This window comes from Poecilia formosa, unplaced genomic scaffold (assembly GCF_000485575.1).
Source record: "Poecilia formosa unplaced genomic scaffold, Poecilia_formosa-5.1.2 Scaffold136, whole genome shotgun sequence".
NCBI lineage: Eukaryota > Metazoa > Chordata > Actinopteri > Cyprinodontiformes > Poeciliidae > Poecilia > Poecilia formosa.
Window position 1 is genome coordinate 475,796 of NW_006800075.1, and position 12,378 is coordinate 488,173.

The window sequence follows — 12,378 nt, forward strand, 5'->3', positions numbered from 1 at the left end:
CATAAAAAGCAAGCAGGACAGAGGAGCGGTGCCTGCTGTTTGCACAGTTATATCCGTTTGACACAGAACACCTCTCCTTTCCGTCTGTCTTTCCACCATTTGCCTGCTGAAAACACTATAAGCCTCATTAAAAGTCCACAATACTCCAAACATTTTGTCACTTTAGAGTCTCTCTTAAGGCCTTTGGTGGTTCGCGGATATTTTTAAAATTCTAAGAAAAGTCTTAGGAGTACTTGCCAAGTTTGATTTTTGTCTCGATTTCTCTGAGTGAAATCCACTAATGCATCAAGATGTCAATACGTCGTCAATCCATAGCCCGTTTTTCCACAAACTTTAGCCAGACCTTTAGGAAGAAGATGCTTTTTTCTTGGAGCCATGCTTCTTAGTCCTGCTGTAAAGGGGAAACCGTGGAGATGGTTGCTACATTTAGGACGCAATCACTATTTGGAAAATTCCTGCACCTCCTAAAAGTGTTTTGATTGGCAGCTTCCCTGACCAGTTTCCATCTTTTCTTTTCATCAGTTTTATCCCTGTTGTCCCATATTTTCTCCAGTTATTGATGACTGTAAATACTGTCATGAAATGCCGTGGAAATTTTGATGCTCTTCTCCTGTTTGAGTCCTTTGTACAATGAGATCATTTTGGTCTCTTGTAACCTTTCTGCAAACTATAGCTTTCGCTAAAGTTGTGCAATGGTGCAAACGGGCCACGTCTATTTGAGGTCAGTCAGGCTCANAGAGCTTTTAACGATTTATTGGAATAGTTTTATTCTCGGGTGAAAACAACCTTGACGATTTTTAAAGCCAGTTGATGCGCATCCTTGAAAAGTCCTAAATCCATGTATATCTAAAATTAAGGCCTTAAAATATTTGAAATTAAAAATGTAAATACAATAATCACAGGTTTTAAATTTCGTCGTGGCAAGACGATTCAATCTTGTATGTAGTTTTTATTGTTTCTGTCAGGCAAAAGTTTAAGTTGCATGCAGACATCTTCATTGCATTCTGTGAATCAAGGCGGTCGGAAACTACCGTATTTTTCAGCTAAAATATTAAATAAATAATAAAGCGCTACTTTTTTCCCCACGCTTTGAAAAAAGCGTGGCACATAACCCGGTGCGGCTTTTCTGTGGATTTTTCTTCAACCGCCAGGGGGCTTTTTAGCAGGAAGTGAATCATTGGAGGTCAAAATTGGAAATCAAAGAAGAAAGTGCTAATTTTCATTTAGAGCACACATGCTAGCAGCAGGCACAACGGAGAAATGTTTCCAATTTCCAATGATGCCGCTTTTAAGTTGAAGGCTATCGATCCAAGTTTTTTTTTAAATTTAAACTTTGTGGGTGCGGCTTATAGTGAGGTGCGCTCAATAGTCCGGAAAATACGGTAGCTGCTAATAAATATACCCTCGCTAGCTACCTTCTTTTGAGTCTACCACGGGTAAGTGAAAATGTATCACAAGTTGGTTTTGTTGCCAACCTGTATGAGCCAGCAGGATCCTCTAATCATCTCATATCTTTATAGTTTATAAGTCTTCAATTTCATTCAAGCTACTATTAAAAAGTGTTAAGTCTTAAATTTGGCCCGCTGAAACGTGCAGATACGCTGAAAAGTGCAACTTGGTGCACATATTTCATGTTATTGAGAATTTTCTGTGATTCACACACAGGGATAAATTACATGTGGAAATTTATAGACACACCAGCCATCAAAAAACGTCTGATATATTTCTGGCTGGATGGCCAGTTTTTATGGTTGAATTGAGTTCATTTCCAGCCACAAACTCTGCTTTTAACCGTCATCCACGAATTTCCATTCGTGTTAATGTTGGGGCCAATCCAGAAGCTTGATGTTTGCCTGCTTTCTCCATTCCAAAATTAGTTTCGATGTGTGTTTATGATCACTGTCATGTAGGAACACCCAATTGTGTCCCGGTTTCAACTCTCTGAGGTAAACTGTCACACTCGGATGAGAGGAAATAATCAAGAACAAGTCGTGACCTAGCGAATTGGAAACTGCTGGAACGGCAGTGTCGGGGTGAGGCAAGAAATAAGCCTCCTGCTTCGAAATTGACACCTTTCAGCTCAACTAAAATGTGCAGCTGCCCACATGTCAAGTCAAGCTTATTTGTGTAGCAGATTTCTGCAACATTCAAAGTGCTTTTCACCATAGCCAGTAATGAAACAACCAATAACAGTTACTCAAATGCCATCATCAAAAATCATGAGGCTAGTTTCCCAATTGTATGGAAATTTGAACTGAAATCTGAACTCAGTGTTTCAGATGTTTTCTAGTTTTCTGGAAGTTTGTTCCAGATCAGTGGAGTGTTAAAACTGAATGCTGCTTCTCCATGTTTGGTTCTGGTTCTGGGGATTCGGAGCAGACTTGAACTAGAGGACCTGAGTGGTCTGGAAGGTTGATGCAACAACTACAGGTTTTGAATGTATTTTGGTGCTAAGCCATTCAGTGATTTATAAACTAACAAAAGTATTTTAAAGTATATTCTCTGAGCTGCAGGGAGCCAGTGTAGGGACTTTATAACTGGGGCAATGTGCTCCAACTTCCTAGTTTTAGTCAGAACACCGGCAGCTGTGTTCTTGATCAGTTGCAGCTCTTTGATTATTGTTTCAGGCAAACCTGTGAAGACACGGTTGCAGGAATCAATGCGACTAAAGATAAATACATGAATGAGTGGTAGAAGACTGACTTTGTAACTGTCTTTATGTGTCTCTTAAGGTCCAGATCTGAGTCCATCACTAAACCCAGATTTTGGACGCGACCACTATTTTCTAGCTGTAATAACTGAAGCTGTGCCCTGACTCTTTTGGTCCAAAGATAATAACTACAGTTTGGTTTCTCTTCTGCTGGAAGAGTGGAGATGTCGAATGTCTTCTGGAGAAAAGTCTTATGGTCAGATGTGACAAAGCTTAAGATATTTGGCTACAAGTATCTTAAGCTTTACTGCTTTGAAATTTCAGAAGGCTGTAGCCTCTCTCATAGATAGTGGAGTCTCTGTCATCCTGCGGGCCCAGTTTGATGCCAGTGTTACTTATGCATTGGTGGAATAATGAAGACAGAGACATATTGCATAGTTATTCAGCAGCTTGATTGTTGGAACCTAAACTACAATAAAAATAGCTTGGAAATGGATGAAGAAGAATAAGATTTAGTGCCAGGCATGGACTAGGCTCAAAAGTTAAGTCTGTTCAAAGAAACCAAACAATTCAAATTAATCTCTGAGAAGAACAGAGATTAATTTGAATTGTTAAATTCACCAGTCAAATATCCAGTGACCGGTGTGTCCGGACCTTGTTGACATCTACAAAAAATGTGTTGTATCTTACAACACACAATTTACTAAATGAACATTTGTTATTAATGGGGGTGTATGAATATATTTGAGCAGCTATGTTTAGTTATGAACCTGTGTGCATCAGAGGAAACCCAGAATAAATTCAAACGTGCCACTGAAGCTCTCATAAACAAGTGTATTTAAACTTGTGACCGGAACCGTAGTTTGTTCGCTGACATTTAAAATCTAACAGCCTTTGCCAGATTTAGGCGGGAATTGTGACAGAATAAATTTGTGCTCCTGCAGATACATATAGAGATGTAGGTGTCTCTGTGGGAGGAGGTGTGAGCACTCTGCTGCATTGTCTGAGCCAGTTGGTGGTCTTCTTGGTCGACATTCAGGGATCAGATTTTTTTTTTTTTTTGCTACAGCTTTGATTCAGACATTCGATCCCAGCCATTTCCTCTAATCAGCACCCTCTCCTTTTTAAATGTCAAAAACTGCTCACTGCTGATTAGTAGGTCAAACCTTTCGTACCTGGAATCTGCAAATCTCGACACTTAAAGATTAGAGCGATTTTTTTTTTTAATTTGTATTTTTTTATGTCTTGTGCTTTAATGTCGTGAGCAGGTCACTGGAGCATGAACAGGTAAACAACCAGTAAACACATGCAGTCATCTGAGAGGGTGTCTCATTAGTGAGTCATTGCGTGTACTTGGCCTCAGTCACAATGCGCCTAATCTGGACAAGGACAGCTCATCAGTGATTATCTGTCTCCCTTTGTGTGTGTGTGTGTGTGTGCGTGCGTGCGTGTGCGTGTGCGTGTGTGTGTGTGCGCGCGCGTGCGTGTTTGCGTGTGCGTGTGTATCGTTCATGCTGTAACTCTGCTGTGTTTCCCTCTGCCCTCTCCTGGTGATCTGCAGCAAAACTGGCAGCACAGATGCAGCCTATGCTCTCCAGAACCTGGCTCTGCTCACACCACAACTCGTCATACCGCCTGTACTTGAAAAGTGAGATCCGTCTGCACTTTTGTGCAATTTTTAAAGTGCATCAATGAAGGCGTGTTTGAGACTTGACCGAAGAAAGGGGCTTTTGTGAAATGCAGGCAGTAATTAAGTGGTGTGTGTAAAACAGGACCTATGCGGCGATGGAGACCCTGACGGAGCCGCACACGCTCACCGCCACCCTCAGCTGCATGATCGGCATGGCGCGCAGCCTCGTTTCCCCTGACAACCGCTACCCAGAGGGCCGCGCTCACGTGCTCCCATTGCTCATGGGCTCTCTCCCGGGGGTGGACCCCAACGACTTCAGCAAGTGCATGGTGAGTAATGAATGTGCCGATAAGTAATGAAGAAAAATTATGAGACGGGATGACAATAGAGCTCTCGCTGATTGAGTTCCCTTCTTGTATACTCAGGTCTGTCCTATTAATTAGTCCAGAAAGTGGAATGAATACCTCAGTTTGAAGAAGTTGTAATTAATGTGTCTTGGTTGTCTGCTCGAATAGTAAAATGGATTGCTTCCCTCCCGTTTTCTCCACGCTGTATTAATCATCTCAGCAGACCCAGTGAAAAGATTTGAAAAATCTTACCTGGCACATTATTTAACGCACGCCGCGATCGTGTCAGATGATGTAAATTGATTTGTTGTGGATCTCCGTCCAGATAACGTTCCAGTTCATCACCACCTTCACCACCTTGGTGCCTTTAGTGGACTGCTCATCTGCTCCGTTTCGACAGACGGATCTCACCGAGGTAAAAACCAGAACAGATGTCAAACACCTCTGCAGATAAAACACAAACAGGACAAGAACCGTGCCGACTTTTAAGATACAAATGTGAAGACTCCGTACATCGTGGGCGCCAAGACGTTTTCTTTAAAGCATAGTGTCTCAAATCTAAACAAGTGAGTTGTAACTAAAAAGGGCACTGGAACATTTTTACCTGGAGACAGAAGAATAATCGGACAAATCATTGTCTTTAGCTTCTGAAAGATAAAGCTACTCCAACATGCTGCACTTTGACAGAAAGCGGAAAAAGAACTTTGCTTTCCACCATTATTTTGTTCGGAATTAGTGTTGTGTAACCAGCTTAATGTACGTAAAAAATAAAGATTGAAACTAAACGTATTATTCAAAACATAGTTGCAGTATTTGCAAGGCTGTTGTACTTCTGTCGTTGTTTAAGTCATTATCCGTTTACGTCTCTAACAGGTAGGACAGACGAAGTAAATTTGAACTCTGTATTTACAAAGTGATGCTTCAAAAGCACCCATCATTACATCCTTTTCATTTGTTGCGTAATTTGACACATAAGTTAGCGTATGTGCTTTCTGTCTTTCTGACAGTTAGAAGAAAAACTTGCATCACTTTAATGTTCCCACCATAAACATTCAGATGTCAACTCAGCTTAGCATAAAGCCGGAAAAACAGCGTTTCAGACTATCTGACACTAAACGCAGCAAAAACAACAACAGACGACAAAATCCACCCCAGACTGCGCTAATTATCTGCTTATCTGTTGTTGTTTTTCTCAGTCGGCACTAAAAATCAAAGCGTGAAAACACCATGTTGGTCATTTTTCTCCAGCATGGGGACACGGACCGGCATTGTGGGTCTGCTTCCAGCGTTCGTGCCGAACCACTTATTTTCATATTTAAGGGACGATCGCCGCGGTTGGCCGGGATGTTTAATCCCTCCAGCTTGTGCAGGGTCTCTTAGCGGGTCTCCTCTGAGACGGCATCCAGGGGAACGGAGGGGACTCTCAGCATAGATGGGGCAGGGGGTCTTTCTGGAAATCTCACCCAATCTCAAAGTGACATCTTGGCAAGCCTGCAGCGAAAATGCAATTCAGATTTCTTGTAATCACAGTTTTATTCTTGTAGCAATTATCTAAAGATGATTACCATTGCAGATCAAGAGCTTTCCCTTTGAGGCTCGCTTCCGTCAAATGTATCTCCCCGAGTAGTCCAACGGCTTTTTTCCTCAATTAAGCCGTAGAAAAACAAATCATAGAGATATTACAGAAACACATTACCTACATTTCTTCCCTGCAGATTGAAAAAGATCTCTGCTTTGCCTCAGCCGGCTTTGAAGACTTCGTGCTGCAGTTTCTGGACAGGTAGAGATAAATTAGCAAGTCAGCCTGTCACTCTGTGGAGCTTTGTTGTCATCGTCAGAATACGGATGTGTCTCTCTGTTTGAAATGCACTAGACTCCCTGCCTCTGGAGTGAAAAAAGCCTTTTTGTGTGTGTGTGTGTATGTGTGTCTGTTTTTCTTCTTTTTTTCTTTTTTTTTTTTTAAATCATATCGTTGTTGACATTTTCATCACAGACGAGTGTTTTAAGTTTGTGTTTGCGTATGTGTGTGCGTGCACAGATGTTTTGCTCTCATAGACAGCAGCACTCTGGAGCAGACGAGAGACGAGACGGAGACGGATACCCAGACTCATTTGGAGAGCCTGGTGGAGCTGGGACTGTCTTCCACCGTTAGTACGATCCTAACACAGTGCTCCACAGAAATCTATGAGGTAGTGCAGAAATACACTCCGTCGCTGATACACACATGTCTCAAAGATAACAAGCCTTCAGTGTGACGTGACCTTTAAAAATGTCTTTTTCGGGTTCAGATTCTTGAAACTAAGCTTCTTGCTTTGACTGATGATATCTTTCATGAATATGAGATTTCAGTTTCTGTTGTTTTGCGAGTTCTTCTTGCTTGATTTGACAATAAAAGATAAATAAATTAAAGACTCAGTTTAGGTGGTAAAATGTGTCGTATAAACTCTACATAATTTACCAGCCAACACCGGATGTTGTGAAGGATGAACCCAGACACCCTACCATTTTGAGAGGTGCTCTAAAAGCAGTTTTCTGTCAGTTTTTTTCCAAATTATTATGCCTGGTTTTTATTAGACATTAGTTGCACAAACATCCATTGGAGGCTTACAGTCACAAGCAATAAATTCAGTCCAGAACGAACTGGTTGTGCAAAAGGTTTAGGCCGACGTCTGGGTAAGTATGGAAGAGAGAAAACTTTCAAAACATTCCTTTTTGTAAAAAAAAACAACAAAAAAACAAAAACAACAACAACAACAACATAGAAATCAAAATACAAAACATTGCACTTTTGACATCAATTTATATTTTTCTAACCATTTATATTTTGGTTTTGGGTTTACTGACTGATAAAAAGGTGAATGCATACTCAAAATGGTGATTTCAGTGCTTATTTGAGATTTAAGCCAATCCACGTTTAGATTTTAAACTAATATATTGTTTACATGTCGGCAATCAAAGCATATTTTATTCATAGAAGCAGAAAAAAAGCATTACATTTAAAATATGTTCTTCAACATATTTTTGAATATGTAAGGTTATATACAATGTTACAACTTTAAAAGCAACTTTATGGTAATTGTTTTATGCTCAAAAGACTGTTTTGTAAGAAATTATGAGGGGAAAAAAATCAGATTTGAGTAAATTATGGGATTTTAATGTGTAAAAACACTGAATGTGACTAGATGTCATAAAAAAAATTATTCTCAACAAGAATAAACAAGATTGCAATTAGTCTTGTATTTTAAGCTAAAATGCTTATTGATCAAATTGTCTCAAGAAGCATAGAAAATGGGAAATATTGGCATTTTTATGTCAAGAATATTAAAACTAATACGTGTTCAGTCATAACTGTAACATTAGGAAGTGGATTTTCTTCAATTCTCAACTTTAAGACTTCCTCTGTCTTAACCACAGGAGGACTGTGAAAGAGGCAAAACTTTAATTTTGTCATTTGTAATTAGAGCCACTGTTTAGTAAGATTGAACTAAATTGGCCTAACCTGCTAAGCTGGGTCTTGTCATCCTTGTGTAATGGTAACAGTTTGGAAAGAATATAAAAATTTTGCCTGTACCACTAAATCACGCAGATTTACGAGACAGACTGAACATTCTGTCCTCAGTAATGTGTAAAGCCCGTTTAAATTAATAAGAATAATTTAAAAAAACACAGAGAAAAATGGAAATTTAAAGCTTTTTGCATTAATGATGCAGTAAAAAATGATTGCTTGCACCAAAAACTGAAAAAAAAACAACAACAAAACAGCATTTGCACAGACAGTTAATACAAATGAAGTGCATCATCTGATTTTATACTACACTGCATTTTGATCAGGTTGCGTTGCAGAAGCTGTACAACTTTGCCACCTCCAGCATCTTTGAGACGTGTGTGTCAGGCAGAATGGTGGCCGACATGTGCAGGGCTGCAGCAAAGGTAACATTGACTTTGTCTTGTTTTGTTTATACATGTGATGCAAATTGCCTTTGTGTTATTGTACAGAAACCAAACAGAAGTTTTAAATAGTACACCTTCCTGAGGCCATGCATGTTGCTGAATATTTTCATTCCATTTGCTATGCTCATTTTCATTGCTTCTGTTCTTTTTTTTTCTGCATGAATGTGTGCCTAATTGTGTGTGCTTTTGTATGTTTGGATGCTTTTTTTTTTTTTTTTGCATGTTTTTGTGTGTTTGCAGTGTCATCCTGCTGAGTCTCTCCGTCTGTTCGTCCCTCACTGCTGCAGCATCATCTCGCTCATTACTGACAGTCAGTACCACACATTGTAGAACAGATCTGTGTGTAGACAGGATGTGACGCTGCTCGCAAGGCTATTTGAGCCCTCACATGAGCTAAGAATAGGTTTATTCAGCAGGTCCTTTCAATTATACATGAAAGCCGAAGACAAATCTTCAGCCCTTGCTACTTCAAAATTTCTGATCACCGTAACCTCAAAAAGTTATAAAATTAGCCATCATCTAAGCCTTCAGCACTTCCCCTAAAGGAGTAGTTTACAAAGTAAATAGATTTTAAGAATATTAAACTCTTAGGTGACGTAGCCAGAAAAAATATCAGAAGTTATTTTCCATGCACGAAGACAGCCTGGTGTACTCTGTGCTACGGCAGATCTAATCATAACCACAATCATTTTTACACTCGTAGTCTTGCCTCTCTTAACAGGTGTTATTTATTTTTTATGTGATTTGTTTTAAGTGAAAGCTGTTAATTCAAATACATTTTCAAGGGACACAGAGAGTTTATGTCAAATCTCAACTGGAATAGTGTGATACAACACTTTGAACCCAAGATTATGGGTCCAAATTAAGCACAAGAAATAAAGTATTTGAGGCGAGTAAGTAAAGCTTTCTGTGGGTTAATGTGTTTGTGCATAGATGTGGAGCTGCAGAACGAAGATGAGCTGGATAAGGAGCTGCTGTGGAATCTCCAGCTGCTCTCTGAGGTGAGAGGACAAACTCCTGAAGCACCTTAAAGCTTTAAAAAACACTCAGACGATCACTTATTGTCATCTGCACCATGTCCGGAATTTGTATTCATTCTCAAAACGACAGGAGAACAGATGCTTGGCACCAATTTGCATTTTTTTGGGAGAAATAAAACGAGAAACAGTCGCTTCAGAATTATAGTAAGGATATTACAAGAGGAAAAACAGCAGCCAAAAGACATTTCTTACAGTGCGCTCCATTCAAGGTCATAAATATCAGAGCGCTTTGTCGTTAACCAGAACATATTGACACTCTTTCAAGTTTTTTTTTTTATTACTCCTGGGAGCTCAACGCAAGGCTGAGTGAGCCAGACGCTGTGATTTACCGAAGATCCTCAAAATTTAAGGCGCAGCTCTCCACTGAATTGAATGTTCTCGGTTATACATGTGTGCGTTTGTGTTGTATTTAGGTAATCCGTGTGGATGGCGAACAGCTGCTAAAATACCAAGGGGAGCTGGAGCGCATCCTGCGCGTGTGTGTGCATCTTCGCTGTAAGCAGGCCTACACACTCGCTTGCAGCTTGCTGGAGCACACACTCCGCTCGCTGTCTCTCATCTATCCCACCGAGTACCGCAGCACCTCTGGGGGCTTCGATTCCGACCTCCCCATCCGGGTAAAGACGCACCGAAACTTTTGCAAAAAAAAAAAAAAAAAAAAAAAAAAAAAAAGAAATAGACAAAATCGCACTCATCATTATTTAATTCCATTTTTATAGCATTCTCACATATTTGCACATATTTTCAGCTCAAACTCAGTAATTAATATGTTTAAATTGGGTTCCAATATAAAAATATATAAGGAAATGATTTTAGAGTACTATGTAGATCCATTGGATCCATCTTTCAAAGATTAATAGAGCAGATACCCGACAGTGTAACATAAGTTGGCATGAATTTACACTTCTGAGAAACTTGACTTTCCTGTAATATATGAAAGTAATTTGATCAGCAACTTGTCGATCCCTCTGATTGTTTTTCTTTTTATTCTTTCATGTTGAATACTTTGAAAGGAATGTTTTTGTCATTTACACCAGTTCAACTCTGACTAATGACTCCGACTCATTAAAACTTTGAAAGTCTTGCTCGTTTAAGGTGATGGATCAGCTCGCGCATGACAGAAAGCAACCTATTTTGGATCGAATCTTTAGGCACTTCTCTAACAGCCTGTCGCAAAAATGAAAAATAACACAGATCGTACAAAATGACAGACATGAAAAGGCATTTCAGCACCAATAAAGTGGTTTCCAAACATCGACGAGTTACTTGACACAAGATGGATCATCAGCAGATTGGATGATGTATCTGATATAAACTGACACGTCATTTTATATCTTACGTTCATTTATTCTCTTCCCTTACGATTTGAAGACTGCTCCACACAATATGCTGTTACAGTGAGATTCAAGCGGGAGAAAATAAGTGGAAAAGAAGCAAGAAGGAGAAAATTGTGTTGACTTAAAAATGTTGCGGTGGCCTGGATTGTTCTTGAATGTGTTTAGTTGTTTGGATTCACTGAGTAAATTGTAAGATCGGAGGACTGCATGAACATATGTTAATCTGCAAGTGAAAATTAAAACTTTTATCTGCTTATCATATAAATCAAGCCATCTGAACCCAAAAATATCCTATTATTGGTGATTTTTATGAAGGAGGATTGGATTCGATGAGAAGTAAGGGTTCTGCTAACATGCACACATAGATGAGACGATTTGAAAGAACGGTGAAAAAATTTGTTCAGATTATTGTTGACTCCTTTGTTCTTTTTAAACTTGCAAATATTTTTCTTATATTTATTCATGCACTTGCCACCTGTTACGTAGCTGTGGTTCAACCAGGTTCATCTAATGCATCGCATCATTTTTCAATTCTGTTTAAGCCTGTTTTTCATTTTCTTATTCATTAAAGTTGCTAGTTTGTAGAAAAGTTAGTGGCGTTATTTGTTTTCTTCTTCTAGACTTGTCTTTGTATCCGTTGCATCTGTTTTAAATATTTAAGACTTTGGTACATGACACAGGTCTGTGGTTTGGAGGTCGACTGGCTGTGCTGATTCGCCTGCCAGTTGTTCCAGTGGAAAAAAGTGGCAACAGCTCACTGCAGCTCTGTGGGTCTCCTCCTGCAGGACTGGGGCCGAGCCGGAGATGTGGCAGCGTTGGGTGTGTGTTGGCATGTGCCGTGCCAGGAGGAGGAAAACTTTGTTTTCCAGCTGCTGTCGTCGCTCCTGCATCCCCAGCTGCAGCGAATCAAAGGCCACGTGTCTGGAGCTCAGCCAATGACCAGGTGCGCAGTCGTTTGTCTCACTTTCAGATCCGCAGAGGCAATCCGTCACACGCACACGTTCAAGCCAAACAAACAGGACGGTGGTCCTCCATTACTGATGGATGAGGTCTGTTCACACCAAAAGAGAAGGCGATACATATGTTTTAGCTGTCTTTCCTGACTTCTTAATCAAGAAGAAGAATCAACTTTCCCTACGCAGAGTAGGGAAAGTTGAATTTAGCAGCCCAGAGTGTTGGAAAGCCATTGTGGTGCCTCTAGCCCCATACTGCAGAGGAAGGAGTGTGATGTGGTGTGTCGTTAACAGGGAGGAGTTGTGGCAGAGCTTAGCGATCGTGCAGCACTGCCTTCTCGGAGCTGGGAGCATGCTGCCCCCTTTGGATGGCGCACACGTCCCTGACCTGTGAGGCAGCAGTTCTGCACACTAATAGCAGGGAAACACGCTTTTATCATGCTGGCTTGTCTCACGATTGGCCTTTTCTC

At 40.2% G+C, this 12,378-nt stretch overlaps 1 protein-coding gene across 1 annotated transcript in view; it reads left to right on the top strand.

Annotated features, from left to right (window-relative positions):
* Positions 1–1,351: 1,351 nt before the first annotated feature.
* LOC103145172 (proteasome activator complex subunit 4B-like) overlaps positions 1,352–12,378 on the top strand; it is a 37,504-nt gene continuing 26,477 nt past the window's right edge. The window contains exons 1-12 of the mRNA XM_007562509.2: positions 1,352–1,436; positions 4,212–4,298; positions 4,423–4,609; positions 4,953–5,042; positions 6,343–6,407; positions 6,666–6,816; positions 8,459–8,557; positions 8,819–8,888; positions 9,512–9,579; positions 10,032–10,235; positions 11,741–11,898; positions 12,203–12,298. Coding sequence (XP_007562571.1) covers positions 4,436–4,609; positions 4,953–5,042; positions 6,343–6,407; positions 6,666–6,816; positions 8,459–8,557; positions 8,819–8,888; positions 9,512–9,579; positions 10,032–10,235; positions 11,741–11,898; positions 12,203–12,298 — 1,175 coding nt within the window. The 5' untranslated portion in view covers positions 1,352–1,436; positions 4,212–4,298; positions 4,423–4,435. The remainder of the gene's footprint in view (positions 1,437–4,211; positions 4,299–4,422; positions 4,610–4,952; positions 5,043–6,342; positions 6,408–6,665; positions 6,817–8,458; positions 8,558–8,818; positions 8,889–9,511; positions 9,580–10,031; positions 10,236–11,740; positions 11,899–12,202; positions 12,299–12,378) is intronic.